Source organism: Cynara cardunculus (assembly GCF_001531365.2).
Source record: "Cynara cardunculus var. scolymus isolate 2C chromosome LG 11, CcrdV1, whole genome shotgun sequence".
NCBI classification, from domain to species: domain Eukaryota; kingdom Viridiplantae; phylum Streptophyta; class Magnoliopsida; order Asterales; family Asteraceae; genus Cynara; species Cynara cardunculus.
Genome location: NC_037538.1, coordinates 20,008,697 through 20,027,126, shown reverse-complemented (window position 1 = coordinate 20,027,126; position 18,430 = coordinate 20,008,697). Strand labels below are relative to the sequence as shown.

Below are 18,430 nucleotides of genomic sequence, written 5' to 3'. Positions count from 1 at the left end.
CAAAGTCAAAACATAAGACGATTATCGAAGAAATCATCAACAAGTTGATCAAGAAGGTGTCCAGATATGTCGCAGTCCCTGAAGTGTCATCACTGAAGAAAGGAGGAAGAAGAAAAAGACCTTCAAGCCCTAATGATGGACCATCCTTGAGGAATGAACATGAAACAAAGGTCTCCTTAGATGAAGTCCTGAAGGCTTCGAAGAATCCAGACATCTCTATGTTGAATCTCTCGCTGCGAGCGTAGGGTCCTTATGTACCCAACAATGTGAACTTCAAGCCTGAGAAAGGAATTATTTTCCTTGACTATGAGGGCGAAATCAGCTTTCAAAGAATGTCTGAGTTGCATCTCTGCCAATTAAACATCTTGCATATCTTCACTATTGGCTGAATGATGATGTATTTGGTGAAGCGATGGACATAAGGATCAGAAAGGAATTTCGACATCGAAAGGAACTCAGAGAAGATGTACCTGGTTACATTAATCTGGACAACTTAGTCTAGTTATTTCTTTTGTACTTTGCTCTTTCACTGAATAAACTATTTTCTATGTCTACTTTCAGTGATTATTCTTATATCTTGTAAGTCTAGACATGTACTGAAACACTTGTAATATCTCCTTTGAATTTAATATAAGTATTTTCATGCATCACTGAAAAAGATCCCTGAAAAGAGTAATAGAGACACAAGTCTATGAGTTCCAGTGTTACTCTTACATTCACTGACAATCTATAAGTCAGTGAATATGCTTTCAGTTTCAGTTTCCCTTCTTTTAAATTTTTCTTAGAATTAAGAAAATTTTCTAAGTAAAGACAGACTCACTGATAAAGATCCCAAAACAGTTAAAAAGGACGTGTACTTTATATGTAACTTTTTCTTATTGTTATTTGGTAAGACAACTTTCTTTATGTTGTCATATTATCATCAAATAGGGAGAGATTGTTGATCCTCTCTCTCAGTGATTTGATGATAATCCCTTTTACCTTATACAAAGTATTTATGTTTCTGTCTTTCAGTTCCAGCGATCATCACTGAGTCTGTTGAGTGATCACTGAGAACATGTAATGTAAATCTATCAGTAACAGCGATACCTCAAGAAGACAAAACTCACACCAAAGAACCTTCAGCGAAATTCGAAGAATGAAACTGAAGATTGGAGACTGGCGAGTTTGTGATCTAAAGCGGTATTCAGTGATTACAACCTGGTCTACACATGTGTGAAGACTGCCCAAGCCTCAGCGAATGCTGAAGAGACCTTCAGGTTATTCAAGCATTTAGCAATCAAAAGAAGCTTGTTGAGCATGATTGCTTTTGTCGTATCCTTATACACACAAAGGACAAACCCATACCCTTTCTAGAGTATAGCTCGGTACGGAGCTGATTAGTTGACTCTACTACCCACCAACTCCATTAAATGATGTCTACTCATAAATAGGCACTGTAGCAAAGGACAAGTCTTTCTCTAAAGGATTGACACGTGTTCAAACCCTACTGCATTGCATTAAATATGCATTTAATGCAATAAGTATAAATAAATGTGTTCTATCTCCATGCAGAGATATCTCTTGAACCCTAACTTACGTTCATACGTGAAAGAATACACATCTAAGAACATAATACGCTTATCTTCAAAAGCAAGTTATAATCCCTTTTAGTATTCTAAATAGTTCTTACCCAGAAAGAACTAACTTCCTTCTAAGTCTCTTACAGCAATTCATTTCTCTTTGCTAAGAACTTGTGTGTAACTTAAATTGTTTAGATAGGTTATATTTACCTTATATTTCCGCAAACAATCTTGTAAAATCTGTATTGATTCTTCTTTATCAATATATATTTTAAATTTTTAAAAGTTTACTGTGTTTGTATTCACCCCCCCACTCTACAAACTGTCATACACATTTTGTAGACCCTAACAATCCCAACAGAGGTGACATCCACTGATACTGAAGGCTCAGAGACAGCAGGTGTCTTCACTAAGCCTGAAGAAGAGCCTTTAGTGGACTTCTTCACCTTCGTTTGCACAACTTTGGTTGTTGATTTCGTTTTAGCTGATTTTTCAGCCTTAGCTACTTTCTTTACCTTAGCTGGCGGACCAGATTTGGTAGTTGAAGGACACTTACTGGCTATATGAGAAATTTCACCACATTGACGACACTTTCTGAAGCTAAAAGAATCTTTAGGTCCAGAAGGGCCAGAGAGAATAGAAGAGGGACAAGCTCCAAGGATTACTTTCTCATTTGTTCGAGGAGGAACATTTGAGGGTTTGGATACCTTGGTTTGAAAAAATCAATTTCAATCTTGGCTTAGATATCGTAGAGGGTTTAGAGACCTTGGTCCCTGAGGAAAAAGGTTTACAAGCTGAAAGAATAAATATGGGTCTATTTGACTTGTTGTCCTTCTTGGGAAGAGGAGCACTGACAATGGCTTTACCTTTGTCTTTGTGTCCTGAACTCAAGGGAGTTCCTTCAAGAGAAGTCTCAGTGGAAGAGTACTGAGAAGAAGAGGTGTTAGGAATGGAGGAGACAAAAGTACCAAACTTCAGCACGGACTTGTTAGTGATACTTTCTTCCTGATCATAGGAAAATCCTAGACCACTCTTTATCTTGGCAGGGTTCTGAACATTGATGATCTCAGATGTCTTGATAGAGCCTTTGCACCACCCTTCAATGGTAACCTTCTCAGCCTTGAGTTCAGCAATAGCTTGCTCACGCTCAGCGATAGCCTGCTTACGTTCGATGCTTATGGTCTGGTTTACAATGACCTGATCCTTAAGATTTTCCTCAATCTTGGTTAGCTCTATGATCTTTGAATGGCATTTATCTAATTGTTCTTGAAGATCAAGATTAAGCTTTTTAGCTTTGGATTTTCCATTTAGAGCATTGTAAAGGTCAACCGTCAACGTACCCAATGCAGATACCTATCAGAAGAAGAAGAAGATGGTTTATTCATGGTACATACTTGAGAAGAGGTTGATGATGAGGGATCATTGGAGAACGATGTCTCTAATGGTCATCTTTGACATCCTTGGCCATTAGACATAAGTAAGTCGTATCTTCCTCGTTAGAGGATGATTATTTAGAAGAATCAGCCCAGTCAAGCTCTTCAACAAAAAGACCTTTGCCTTTACGCTGAAGATTCTTCATCTTTTTGTCCTTCTCCTTCAATTTTAGGTAATTGTCCTTTTAAGGCCGGAAGGAGGATGGGAGGTTGGAAGATGGCGTCGCAGTTTTCTTCGACTTGCATTCACTCGCAAAGTGATCTTTGCGTTGACAGTTGTAGCAGCTCGCTGAAGTCTTGTCAATGGGGTTTGACTTTGGATTTTCAGTTAAGGTCAGCGAAGGAGATCTGTAGTAGTTACTTTTTCTGGAAAACCTCCAGAAGGAGTTAGTTAGAAGGGCCAGAGATTTATCAAACTCTGAAAGATCAGCGTCTGACAGGCCCTCGAAGTTAGAAGAATCTAACTCAGTGATAGACACAAAGGAAATGGAAGGAATCAAGTAAATCGAAGGGTTAGTTGAAAGGCTATTAGAGATCAAAGCTAATAGAGAGCTTTTCATTTCCCTGGATTCTTTGAGAATATATCTCTTCAGCTGACAAGATTGCTCATGATTAAGCAATATCCCATAAAGAGAATTGAGAGAAAGGGAGGATATGTCCTTGGACATCTTGAGACACATGGTATACTGATCACATGCTTCTGGCAAACATTTAAGAAATTTTGTCAGTGTCTCTGAGTTGGAATATTCTCTTCCAACTGTCCTCAAATCAATAAGAAGACAATTAAGTCGTTGATTTATTTCAGACAAAGATTCAGTTTTTCCATGAAAAAAACTTTCATATTGTCTTACTATATTAATCTTCCTCGATTCTTGTACTTTAGAAATAAATTTCATAGAATTGATTTAATACATTTCATAGAATTTATTTACACATATAAATAAATTCTATGAAATGTATTAAATCGATTCTTTTTTACCTACCTAAACAATCTAAGAAACACACAAAATACAAATAGCAATAAGAAAAGATTTGTTACAAGAAATAAGGAAAGAAGAAATGTCCTCTTTAGACACAGAGTCAAGAAAGGAGTAACTTCTTGGGCAAGTTTTGAGTGAGGACGATGATAACTGAGAGGAGAACCATTCAACAATTTATACCCATTGCATTAAATGCAATTCAGAAGATACAAAGCACGTTACAAGCTGTTAGAGGAAAGACAATACAAAAACAATTTGGCTGTATATGAACAGTCCTCTTTCATAAAGTAGGTAAGCACGTTTAGAGTCAAAGGAGTGGCTCCGTACTGTACAATACTTAGAAATGTATGGGTTTGTACTTTATGTGCAGAAAGATAATACAAAAATAATTTTGCTCGACAAGATTCATTTGATCGCTGAATACTGGAATGACGCTGAAGATCTCATCAGTGTTCACTGAATCTTGCATAGACTTTGCACTTGTGTACGTGAGCTTGTTATCACTGAAAACCGCTTCAGATCGTGAACTTGCTGGTCTCTAATCTCCAAGTTTTGTCTTTGACATCGCTGAAGGATCTATGGTGTGAGTTTTATCTTCTTGAAGTATATTGGTCTCTGAATGATTTACAATACATGTTCAGCAATCACTAAACAGACTCAGTAAAGATCGCTGAAAGTGAATGACAAAAATAATACATTTCGATACATAAAAGGATCGTCATCAAATCATTAAAGAGAGAGGATCGACAACTCTTACTATCACACTGAACTGAAAGACATGATCATAATGACATGTTGTCTACTTCATAATCATATCAGGCGAGAAATGCCAAATGATCTATTTAAGAATGATGGATTAGACGAAACAACCAAAGATTATAGAGACCAAGATGTGGACAATGTCAGTTTTATTGGGACATCAACTGAGTGGACTGCATTTTGAAATAATTTGGCACAACATATGTTTGAGTCTTGAAATGCTACACATTGACCTTTATGATTTGTAATGCTAGAAGTTTATCTTGAAATGCTACACATTGACCTTTATGATTTGTAATGCTAGAAGTTTATCTTTATGGTTTGTAATGAATTTGATACCTATGTTGCATAATATTATGATTAATAATGCTACAACTTGATTTTATGATTTGCATGTTTATTTTACATGTTATTTGTTTATTATTTAATTTGTTTAACAATAGGTATGGCTGATCGAAGTCGTAATAGAAACTATCGAAATTGGACAACTATTGAATATGTCAAACTTGTGAGGCTTTGGTTAACATGGTTAATACTGGAGGATTTAAAGTTGATAACGACGTTAAATGTGGATATTTACAATATCTAAAAAAGGTGTTAAAAGAATCAGTTCCTGATTCTAGTATATTAGGTAAACCACACATTGAGTCAAGAATTAAAATAATGAAAAAGGGTTGGCAAGTGGTCCATGACATGTGTGAATGGGACAAACACGAGTGGGTTTGGTTATGATTGTTTGAAATAGTGTGTAATTGTCGAAGCACCAGTTTGGGAGTCTTACCTGAAGGTGCTCATTGTATATTTCATGATATATTTGTAGTTATTATTTGATATCTTTGCTAATTAACTTTTATGACATGAAATAGGTACATAAAGAGGCGGCAAAATGGAAAAACAAGATATTTCCACGTTTTGAATGCCTGTATATTGCTTTTGGAAAAGATAGAGCTTAAGGAGTTAGAGTTAGGGATGTTGTTGATATGAAAGAGCAAGTGAATCTAGAAGACCAAGAACAACAATCAGAGGACACAAAAAGTATCCATAATGTACATAATGTTATAGATATGTGAAGTGAAGAAGATTCAAGTTGAGGTAGTAAGAAGAGGAAAACCCGAGTTGAGACTCTTGTTAACTGAATACATAGTGCAGCCCTCTTACTTGAGAAAAACATTGAAAATGGATCGAAAAATATAGTAGATATAGAAAATGATATACAAAACAAGACTTCCATGGTGAATTTTGAACTTGCAAAAATGCAATCACTTTCTAGAGTGAAAAGGTTCATAGCAATCAAGAAGATAACAAGTGAGTCTGATAACGTGTTAATTTTTTGGAGTTTGGAAGAAAGGGAGCGAGAAGAGTGAGTGAGGTTTATGTTGGGAGGTTGATTTTGATTATGATTTGAAAACTTGAATTTGGGTTTTGGAAGTAAGGTATGTAGTTAACAGTTTCAGATGTTATCGGATCTTAGTAATTTGTAGTGAACAATTTCAGATATTAGTAATATAAGGTATGTAATGAACAGTTTCATATATTAGTAATGACCACTGGGTTTTGTTGCTGAAAAAATTATATCAATAAGTATTCCATCCGTCTCCATCTTTTGCGGTTAGACTTGAGAATTAGTAATACTAGAAGGGTGCTCGCGCAATGCAGCGAGATACATCTTGATTTTAATGTTTTGCTTTATATTTTGGGTCTATCGATGGAATAATACGATTTTACGTGGTTTTGAGAAAAAAAATGTTTTTATTTTTAAATAAAATATAAATTTAATGATATTATAAAAATTTTAAAAAAATAATCGATATTATTATCAAATTAACTATTTAAAAAGACTCGTTTTTGTGTAATTATTTAATTTAATTGAAGTTTAATAACGAACTAATTTATTTTTGGTTTAAAAAAATATTTTTTTTAAAGATGATAATTAAGTATTCTGTTAGATTTCAATAATTGTCCTAATTATATTTTAGATTTTTTATATTTAAAATGAGATGTTTATCCTCTGTTTGATTATGTTTATCTGCAGTTAGTTACACGAATTCAAACATGAAGCTTTAATAAGTTGTACTTAGGCACAATTTACTTGTAATCTTGAATTTTAAGTAATATGCATTAATAAACAGTACTTCATGCATAAAAAATGATTTTTAAGAGTTTTTGTCAAATGCTTTATAATATAGTATAGATAATCCTTGTTCTCGAGTGAGTTCGGTCAACCCATCTTTAAAGGATTGTTTGAGAATAGAAGTTAAAGTGAAGTTTAAGTGTAAGAACGGATCCGGTGCGTCTCATTAGTGTTAATCTTCAATCAGAACTGGTTTAAGGATGTAAATAATTTTTTTTACCCTTTTACCATAAGTTTTATTCTCGCTTAAACCTAACTTTCATCTAAAAAAAAAAATAACTGAACCCAATTGTTAACAACAATCAGTTACAAAATATTACCTACAGCTAAGAGCGTTTCCAGCCTTGCTTCAGTTTAAATTATCAAATGCATTTTTAATAGATTCAAAGAGTAATGTAACTTATGGTTGTCCGTTGCCAACACTTATATCTAACACTCTATTTTTTGACAAATTAATCTTTTGCTTCTCACGTTGTGTATGCTAATACTACCATAGCACTAAATGACACTCAAACTAAAATTACATAGTCAATCAATATCATATGATTAAGGGGTTGTTTACCCAACGCTTACTTGGGTAAGTGAACAACAAGTCACATTACCTTACCGGATAAATATGGTGAGGACCAGTAATATTTGAACAATCATCAAAACACTTTAACCATATTCCTAATCCAAGACGCAAAATTCAAATTAATTTTTTTATTTTCAATAGATATTTATATCAGGTTGGATTGGTTTAAATATATTGAACTTTAAACAGTCATACAGTTTTTTTCATCAATAGACTGTAATTGAAACCATAACTCTTATTTATTCAAATTGTATTACTATGTAAAGACCAAGTGTAAGTTATATCATCGTTAAACTCTCCTCTAACAAAACCACCAAAGCTTCAAAATCATTAAAATTCACGGCTTCCGCCGTATTGTACGGGTACACAACTAATATGTATATATATGCTGTAAAAAAAATAAAAAAATTATAGAAACAAAAATCTGAAAAAAATAAAAATTATAATGCTGATAAAAATTATAATTAAAGCTGACTTGGATAAAAGTTATTCAAAGTCTCCATTTTGAAGATGCTCGACCTTTTAAGTTTAACGCATAGGATTTGAACTGTTGTTTGCCCCCCCTCTGGTTTTTTGAATTTCTAATAGACCGTTTGCTCTCTCTCCTCTCTCTCTCTCTCTCTCTCTCTCTCTCTCTCTCTCTCTCTCTCTCTCAGAGGCTCTCATCTCTGCCGGTGATCGCAGATCTATCGGGGCCTTGGGTTCTTTCTTCTTCTGATTTCGTGGCTGGCGTCTTTGAACTCGCTTGTAAGTTTTTAGCCCCATTTGCGTTTTGAAATTCGTTTTTTCACTTACAAACTTTGCATCTTTTGGAGTTATAGTATCAAATTACTTGATTTAATCTGAAAAATTCTCGTCTTATCACACAAGAATGGATACGATGAGTTTGCATTTTTATATTTATTCCGCGTCGTTTGAAATCGTTGGGTTTTTCCTTTTGTTGATGTATTAGGGTTTTTTCTTCCCGTTCTTATAAATGCTAGGTTTTTAGCTAATTATTTGTAGATGACTGCAATTCCTCCACTTTCTATCCATCTGCATAAAATTTGAGTAAGTTATTAGTAATCGGGTGTAGAATGCTAATTTGTGGAGCTGGGACGGGGTTGATTGAGGCGTGTTTTAGCACATGTATGATTTCATTGACTGGCAGTTTACAGGATTATGTGTTTCTTTTTGTACTGTGTTCAATTCTTTCACTTTTTTCCCTTTCTCCTTGTGTGATTTATGCTTCTGAAAAGCTCATTAGGGTCTTATTTGTTTTCTTCTACCAGAAAATACTGTGCAGATAGCTTATTCTCCCAGTCCCTCAATACTGATAATGCTTTGGGGGGGACAGTACGGAGAGAGTTACAAGCAAGCAGGAACCGGGGTATGTGATAGGGAGATCAGCAATGGAAAGCGATTTGACAATGACGGTATCTTCTGATGGCCTCAGCAAAGGACTTCAGAAAATGCGATCTCTAAATGGGTATAACGATATGAAATTATAGAAAATTTGACTCATAAATACATAGACCAAACCTTCTATATGTTATCACTCTTATCATATAATTCAATTGAAAGAACCTCTCTTAGGCCTTGTACAATTGATAAAAGCATGCTACTGCTTGTAGGAGGACAAGTGGTCCTACAAGGCGTTCGACAAAGGGGCAGTGGACTGCAGAAGAGGTATCCTCTTGATATTGTCAAAAGAACCCTTCTAGACCTTGTATAAATTTTATGGAATGCTTAGTTTGTACTTATTTACACTAAGATCTCCAGCACATGACTTGTCAATTCTTCATGATATATGTATTGACAACAATGATGATAAAACTTTTTTCATCATGGCAGACATTTTTTCCCAGTTCTGTTTGTGTGATATCTTTGTTTCTTCTCTTGCTACTTTATTTTAGAAACCATATATATGCTCTTGGCCTCAATGATGATGTAGTTCGGGTTTTTCTCCAAGGCAAACCCCCCACTCTCTTTCATTTTGTTGTATTCATGTACATGTTCAATGTGTATGTTTTGGAAAGGATAGCATATGTAAACATTTTTTTTATTTGTCAACTATTTGGAATTCTCATTTGTTGTCCATGCATGCTGGTCTTTCATGTCCTCTTATATTGCTACTGTTTTTGCTTCAAAATGATTCAGTTCATCCCTTGCTATTTTCGTCATCTTATTTCTATTTACAAATAAATGCACCTGATGGTCTGAAGATTCTGTGATTGGCCTACTTCCGGTAATGAAAAGTTTTTCCATTTTAACAAAGATTCTGATTGTTTAATTTTCATATACTTAGCTCTCTTGCTCTCTTATGCCCACCCCCTGTCATATGTGTGCTTCACTGTCGTTTATCTTTGAGTCAGTTGTGTAAGATTGTTATGCGTGTAGTTTGGGTCATAGGATCCACTTGAACATCAATTTAATTTCATTATCGTTCCGGTTTGTTGATCTTGTTTTTCTCTAAAATGGCATTCGAATCTTGTGATATATTTATGGTTCTTAAGCTAAATGCTTGCATTTTGATACCTCTTCCTCTGTGTGTAGATTGCTTTTATTCTGCAGCAAGATGCATTCTGCTTCTATAATTTCTGTTCTCTTTTCTCTATCTTTCTTCACACACCCACACCCATGTTCTTCTTATAGTTGTAATTATCTCTGTTCAAGTTTGTTTGTTGTTTGCAGTCACATTTGCACCCTTCTGCATATTGTGTTTCTGCATGTTATGTTTGATTTACTCGTAGCTTGATGGATTGTTCCTTCACTTCTAGGATGAAACGTTATGTAAAGCTGTTCAGCAATTCAATGGCAAGAACTGGAAAAAAATAGGTATCTTTTCTTCATGAAGCTACTTTTTATGGGTAAATTAATCTCAACTTACGATATTAAGATAACTAAAGGTTGATATTTTCTTTCTATTCCCTTTGCTTGTCTTCTTATATCCAAAAAATTCAAATAATTAGTAATATGTTTATATCGATTATGTCAATTATTCACTTCATTTAATTACAATCAGTTGATGAATATTCTTTTGCGTATACAGTGAATTAAATTATTTCATCACTTACAAATAGATTTGAGCAATTTCAAGTGTATGTTAATATTTTTGATTTTAGTTTTGAAATAAAAGTATTTAGATTATACGTTTAAAAAAGATGTTCAAATATATTGTATCAACATTCGATGACTTTTCTCATATTGATGGTTTAAATTTATTTTTAGAATTAAAAATTGTGAGGGATATCTTTTAAAATAAAATTAACAATATAATTGAACACCTTAGTAAATAAAAAGGGTATAATAAAAAGATTATTATTAACAACTTTAGTGACGATTGCTTGTGGAAAAATAAAATTTTCAAAATTAAAATTAAGAAAATCTTATTTAAGATCAACTATGTCACAAGAAATATTAAATGGATTAACTATATTCATGGTTTTGAAAATAACTTGAGGCACACCTTGATGTGGCACTGTAACATCGAATATGAGGCGGTGCCTCTTGTGGGTTAGTTGAGTCGTACGCCTCGGGTCACTGAGGCGATGTTGAGGCGGCATTAGAAATTATGGTTTAAAAATTGACTTACTCATTTTAGTTTTTATTAAATAAGCTCATTCTCTTGCTTGATTTCTCCTACTCTCTTGATGCTCGTAATTTTCATTTGTCTTCTCCAACGTCTTCACTTGTCTCCCAATTTGAAAAGCATCACGCATATATATTATTTCCCACTTCTCCAATTTCCCACTTTAAAGAGTATATGGTAGATATATATTATATTTTTTTTCTTCTCCATTCTTCGGCTTTGTATATATTTAATATATATATATATATATATATATATATATATATATTGTATTATATGTATATCTGCCATGGTGCGTAAGATGACGCCTGGACCGCCTCAAGGCTTACCCCTCACCTCGCCGAGGGTAGATTCCGCTTTTTAAAACCTTGACTGTATTCTATTGAGAAGGTTTTATTAAATGAACTTGAATATAAAGATCTAATTGATCAATTTGTTTCTCAAAAACTATGAAAAATAAACTTTAGTTCTATTTAAAAATGGTTTTAGGTCTATTTTAATTTTCCTTTGCCTAAGGCCTACTTTAAGCTTGAGTCAACCACATTTTAAAAGTTGAAATACTACTTATAGTGCTTTTTCCGTGTGTGTAAACATATTAAAACATTCATCACTGGTCTTTATAGAAAATTCAGATACATGGATCGGCAAAGTTTAACTTAGTTATTTATTATTCTCAAGTGCTATAAAAGTCACAAGTGGTAGAAAGGGGTGAGCAACCTAGCAACCGTAAAAGGAATCAGTTATCCTTATCCAAGAACTTCTATTTGAAGTCATGACCTCGGAAAGTACCAATGCCTCCATGTTTGGTTGAGTATGCTATTGAGCCTATTGTCTAGTAGTATGTCACAACTGAAATGGGTTGGATTGCTACATTTACCCGCAGTAATAATGGTCTTCTTAGTTTTTCCCTTTCATACTTTTATGTATGTAATAATAGTATAGACAGGGGAATGAATTTATCTTAAATATAAGGGGAATTCATATCTGGTCTTTTGCTACATTGTTTTTTTCCTTTGACCTTTAGAAGCCGGACCATTATGGTTTAAGGATGTACAACCAATTTGTCTTAACTTTTGAACTGTTGAAGATGATAAGTACTACTAGGACAAAAAAAAAAGACCATAACATCGTGGTATAATCAGCTTAGTGTTTCAAGCATCGAACTGATTCTTGGTGCTTGCATTGCTGGCAGGAAGTTTTAAATCCCCACCAAATTTGTGTAATATATTTGTCTGTATTTTTAAACTGCGGGTGATTGATGAACAGTATTAGGCACACACATTTCTTTTATGCGCTAACAATATGACATGTTCAGCGGAGTGTTTCAAGGATCGAACTGATGTCCAGTGCTTGCATCGGTGGCAGAAAGTTTTGAACCCAGAGCTTGTTAAAGGTCCATGGTCGAAAGAGGTTAGTCATAATTTCCTGGGTGTTACCAAAAGGATAAAGATACTACCAACCACATGGCACTTTGACAAACCATGATGACAGTTAGCCAATTTGACAAATGTTCGTTTCATAAATGATAGAACAAACATTCTGGTTCCAGGCTGCTTCTCTGACAATTCCGGGATGCTTAAGTGTATTGTTTTCTACCAATTATTTTGAGAACTGTTGATTGCAAAATGGAAATGGATATATCTGTCAAATTGGCTAAATTATAATATTAAATCTGCAAATGGCCTCGAGTACATTGTCTTTTTCGTGACTGGCCATACTCTTTGCGGCATCATCTGCACATGTAGTTCATTGTACCTTCTATCTTGTCTGCCCTGTGTTAAACATCACTCATTCTTTCACATTTAACATATTCAGGAGGATGAAGTAATAGTTCGTCTAGTGGAGCAATATGGAGCCAAAAAATGGTCCACCATTGCACAACACCTTCCTGGTCGCATTGGTAAGCAGTGTCGGGAGAGGTAATATATGTTTCTTCCCATGATTATACCATTTCCTTTGACAAATGTGTTTGCCGGCTGTGGATACTAAAGACTGATGACAGTGATCGATAGCAGGCCCAGTATATAGTATCCTAGAATATTATATATTGTAGTTGTTTGCAGTTGAAAACCAATATCTTCTTGTTTACAGCTTTTAGACACGCAAGAGCAGGATCTACTTAGGGTTGTGAATTCATATTTCTTTTACCTGCTGATTTGGCAACCGACATTTTTAAGATCTTACCTTTTTCAAGTCTCAATGATATGTTTCTGCTGTTCTGAACTGCTATAATTTTTTTATCATTAACCTGATGTCCTCTTTACACCTATTCAGGTGGCATAATCATCTGAATCCTAACATAAACAAGGAGGCTTGGAGTCAGGAAGAGGAGTTAGCGCTGATTAACGCCCATCAAATCTATGGGAATAAGTGGGCGGAGTTAACGAAATTCTTGCCTGGGCGGTATGCTTACTTTTTCTTTGGAAAATTATGGAACACAGTTTGTCCTTTCACATAATTTTGTATCCTATGTTTCCCCAGAGATGTTAATTAGGTTAAAATATTCATGACTTTATTTTAGTTTTACATTAAATTCATTTGTAATTTTCGTGCTTAGTAATGCGTCGTTGCTGATGTGGTTCTCAGGTCAGACAATGCTATTAAGAATCATTGGAACAGTTCTGTTAAGAAGAAATTGGACTCCTACTTGGCATCAGGCTTGCTTGCACAGTCCCAAGGGTTGCCTCGTTTCAGCCATACGAATCAATCAACTGCTTCTACTTCCTCATGGGTGCAACAGTATAGTGGAGATGATAGCATTCCCAAAGATATTACAGAGACCGAGGATGTCTCAGATTGCAGTCAAGGTTCAACTTTTGGGGGATGTTCAAAAGCCACTATGGCAAATGCAATTGCTGGATATGCTCAAAATGAAAGCCAATCAGCTGAAAATTCTAATCAAGATCTTGGCTCTTATCCAAGTTCAGGTTTGCCTTGCGAATTGTCTGATTCTTCCAAGATGGTCGAACAATGTTTCTCACATGATTGGGTAACTTCAGATAAAGATTGGCAGATTTCTTCCAACGAGTTACAAAAGATCCCTTCACTAGATTTGAGTGAGGACTCAGAATTCATAAACTGTATAGATGTTGATCAGAACCATGAAGTGGCACCCTATCCAACTCAAAGTTCTGTCAATTTTGGCGCTTCTACTTCAATTGGCAACCTGGTTGTTGCTTCTGATGTGGCAGAGCATATGTTGATGTCTGAAGATGACTGTTCCAGGGTGATATACCCACCTGATGGATCTACCTTGTCCTATGCCTCTGAAAATTTGTACAAGTGTCCAAATAGCAACGAAGATGGATCTGCAGACTCGTTAATTTATCAGCCATCAAACGGTGAAGTTCCTAATGATAGTAATATAAATTCACAATCATATTATTCAGATTTGCTGGGAACTCCATGTTATCAGTCTATATGCATGCCTTTACAACCACCATCTGGTCAAGGTACAAATAACTTCAATAGTGAATCCAATCAGTTTAATGGTCCTTCAATCAACAATCAAGAACTCCCTGTGCACGCCCATAATGGACTTCCTTACGCGAATGATTCTAGCAATACTGATTTTTGCAATAGTCAAGATATTGTGGGGTCACAAAATCATAGAGATCAAGTTAACGATTCTTTGGAGGTAGTACCTACAGATGCGTTTAGTTTAGCACAACTCCAAAGTGATCCGTCAGTTGATCAAGTTCATGTTTCAGAAACCGAGCAGCACGATACAGGAGTTTTATCTTATGATCCTCCTCGATTCCCAAGCTTGGACATCCCATTCTTTAGCTGTGATCTAGTACAATATGGTGGTGAAATGCAGCATGAATATAGTCCTCTTGGTATTCGGAAGCTGATGATGTCATCTGGGAACTGTTTTAGTCCATACAGATTGTGGGACTCACCTTCACGAGCAGACAGCCCAGAGGCTGTGCTGAAAAGTGCTGCCAAGACTTTCACAGGCACACCATCTATATTAAAGAAGAGAAATCGTGATTTGTGTTCACCTTTGTCTGAGAAAAGATGTGAAAAGAAGTTAGAGCGCACCTCTTTCTCCAACTTGGCTAGAGACTTCTCTAGGTTGGAGGTTATGTTTGATGACAGTAAGAGCCAAGAGTCACCATCATTTAGTCACAAGGAGGATTATGGACCATTTGTTGAAGATAAAGAAAATGTGATACCTGCTACTGAAGGGAGGGAAAAGGACGGTGGAAACAGCACAATAACGAAAGTGAGTGCAAAGCTGAAAACTCCAATCTAAACTACTTAAATTAGACTTCACATATAAATTGAAAACTCTGATTTATCCTTTACGCATTAACTCCTTTACTTCAGATATGCTTTACTTATAGAGCTTCGTTTTCTATCCAAGTACTCTTATACCTCTTAATCTTGGGTTAATTACCTTTTTACAATTTCTAGGATTAGATTTCTTTGTGTTCTTTTCTGGTATAACAACATTACTTTTTTCAGTCTTGTCAGGTGCAACAGTCATCTGGAGTTCTTACGGAACGGAACTTGGATAATCTGTCATTCTTTTCTCCTGATAAATTTACCACCAAAGCAGATACACCCAAGGGTCCAAATGCTAAAATATCTGGAAAAACAAGCTCCAGTAGTTCAGAAGTTGTGCCAGATCATGTTACTGCCATGGCATCTTCTTGTGATAATCCGTGTCAATCCCTTGTCAGCCCTCATACTGTTTCCGGGAAGAAGGCTGGAAGTTGCCTTGTTGCATCCATGCACTCTGCTCCTAATACTGTTGAAAAATCTGGGAATGATGCTTCAGTCGAAACCTTTGGCTTGTAAGATGTCTACAGTTGTTAGTTCTATTTATAATTGTATTACCATGGCGTGAGACGGCCATGCAAAATCATTTTGGTGTACGATTTGATCTTTCTTTTTCTTGCTAATATTTCTTTCCTGATTATTTTTCCTCCTAGATTTGGTGAAACTCCCTTCAAGAGAAGCTTTGATTCTCCTTCTGCATGGAAATCCCCTTGGTTCTCATTTCTGCCTGGCCCACGGGTTGATACAGATATAACAATTGAGGTAATGTGAAGTTTCATTTGATAAAATTATGCTATCAAAAATCATTTTATGTTCTTTTTCATTTGATATGTGGAGCTGTTTGCAGGATATTGGTTACTTTGTGAGCCCAAGGGAAAGAAGCTATGATGCTCTTGGGTTAATGAAACAGTTAAGTGAGCATACTGCTCCTGCATATGCAAATGCTCAGGAGGTCTTGGGAGATGAAACTCCTGATTCCATACTTAAGAAGAGATATGAAGAGAAGGGGGAAAGGAGTCGGCAAGAATCAAATCTCTTGGTATGTCTTGTTTATATGTGGGAATTACTTTTTTCTCTTTTCCTTTTTGGTGATGTTTAAATAAGGTTCCAATGCACAACCTTTATAACCTGGAGTATACCTTAATCAAGCCAATGCTTTTGTTTTCCAATAAAGGCCATATGAAAACCAAATCAAGCAACCCTTGAGTGTTTGTCACATTTATGTATGAGCTATTTGGCCAAGCAGCCTTATTCGGACCGTATCCAATGGGTACTCCAAACTCCATTTTTGACACCAAATTGCTCCGATGGGCTTTCCAGTTTTTCACACCGAATTGAGTAACAGTATTAATTACAACATTTTTTTTATTAACAAAGGGTCATTGCCTCAATGGTACCTGTGTTACCGGTAGAGTCCAACCTCTCAGGAGGTCAAGGGTTCAAACCCCACCAAAGGCATGGAGTGTGTGAGTATTTGCCATATATACTTATCATGTACTTCAAAGAAACAAGAATTATTGTTTTTACACCAGTTTTTAGCAAAATGGTATAAATTTTATTGTTGGAGATGTCTTCTGACTATATGGCTCATTTTGATGTTATAAGAAACCATTTGGAGTACCCATGATTCAAGTGTATTTGCATGTAGATTTGCATTATATCCCATGAATTTAAGTGGATTCGCATGTAAAAAAAGAAAACATCAGTATTTGGCACATTTGCTCATGAGCTATTAATTCTAACCATCTTCAAGATATAAGAATACCATTTGGTTTCTGCTCTAACAGCATTACATGTCATGAGTTCAAATGCATTTCCATGATTGATGTTAGGAAGAAAGATTGCAACTTTGCTTCACACACAAGTTCACATTTCCCTTTCCTTGAAACCGACTAAATTATCTGAAACTTCCGTTGTCATGAATTCATGTTACGGTCTCTTTGCAGACAGAGAGAAGGGTGCTGGATTTCAGTGAATGTGGAAGTCCCAGCAAAGGAACGGAGGGTGCAAGTTTCTCGAGTCCGTCTTCCTATCTGTTGAAGGGTTGCAGGTAACTTGTAGTATGCAACATATAACAAGTTTATACATGTGTAGCCTCCCAGGGCTATTATAGTCAATCCTAGTATATATATATATATATATATATATGTTACAATATGTGATTGTTGATAAAATGTGCATTTCCCTTCCTGAAATATCAAAGGGGCCATGCATATAATCTTTTGGTAGTCTTCTCTGTTTACATATTACCATTTTATTATTATTTATTGATTATTAAATCATTTTTGTTGTAATGTAATATGATCTCCTGTAATTCATCCCACCCTTTTTCATTAGAGAGAGGGGAATTGTTCTTCTCTCTGCATGTTCTTTGACAATTAACATCGAGGGATAGTTCGACCGGTAAAACTTTGAGTTTCTCTCCAAAGGTCACCTTGGTTGAAGTCTTTGCAAGGTTACTGATGGTGAGGGTTTACTTGACTGTTAACTTCAGGTTCCTAAGGATCGGTATTTGTTTGTTAACCGTGAGTGTTGAGTCGTCTTGCAATGCACCTTTATTAATTCCATGGGTCCCTGAAAATAACCGTCATAGAAATCTCATTGGCTTTAAAGAGACTCGAACTAGCGACCAGACCTACTGGGAGGAGCCCTAAGGCCTTATCTTTATTTGTTGGTTGAACTACCTTTCTCTTTAGGGATTAGTTGAGGTGTGCATAAGCTGGTTCGAACACCTACAATTATCGAATCCTTTGATGCTTGAAAACATAGGGTAATTTGATTTGAATATGTTTTTTGGAACAGAATTTGTTCGAGTTTCTGTTTTGGGGAATATAATTTTAAAGTAATATTTAGGGTTTAAGACATAATTTTGTAACCGAAAAAGGGACCCAATTACTGGTAGGGTTGAGTTTCGGTGAGAAGGGAAATTATGGTGAGAAACATAAAAAAGATCATTCATTTTTGGATCAATCAGTAATTGAATATCAACACAATTGAGATGCATCAGATCAATTACTTTTTAAAACGTAATTCATGGGTGGGCATGAGATTTAAAGTGATTAAGGGTTCATATATCTTCTTACACTTCTCACACGATTCTTTGCCATTACTGGTATAGCTCATGTGATGTTTG

General features: G+C 35.4%; 1 protein-coding gene across 3 annotated transcripts; it reads left to right on the top strand.

Annotated features, from left to right (window-relative positions):
* The first annotated feature begins 8,095 nt into the window (after nucleotides 1-8,095).
* On the top strand, nucleotides 8,096-17,422 carry LOC112522300 (transcription factor MYB3R-1). Of its 3 annotated transcripts, XM_025131430.1 has the most exons (13): nucleotides 8,096-8,186; nucleotides 8,711-8,907; nucleotides 9,053-9,107; nucleotides 10,199-10,256; nucleotides 12,326-12,420; nucleotides 12,826-12,929; nucleotides 13,285-13,413; nucleotides 13,597-13,937; nucleotides 14,010-15,238; nucleotides 15,481-15,812; nucleotides 15,951-16,059; nucleotides 16,145-16,336; nucleotides 17,244-17,422. In XM_025131430.1, exons 2-13 carry the CDS (start codon nucleotides 8,831-8,833, stop codon nucleotides 17,349-17,351), a joined length of 2,829 nt encoding a protein of 942 aa, XP_024987198.1. In that variant the 5' UTR covers nucleotides 8,096-8,186; nucleotides 8,711-8,830; the 3' UTR covers nucleotides 17,352-17,422. The 3 variants fall into 3 exon arrangements, with proteins under 3 accessions (XP_024987198.1, XP_024987197.1, XP_024987199.1); XM_025131429.1 differs by having other exon boundaries at nucleotides 13,597-15,238; XM_025131431.1 differs by lacking the exons at nucleotides 8,096-8,186; nucleotides 8,711-8,907; nucleotides 9,053-9,107; nucleotides 10,199-10,256 and having other exon boundaries at nucleotides 12,340-12,420; nucleotides 12,826-12,910; nucleotides 13,597-15,238.
* Nucleotides 17,423-18,430: the final 1,008 nt, after the last annotated feature.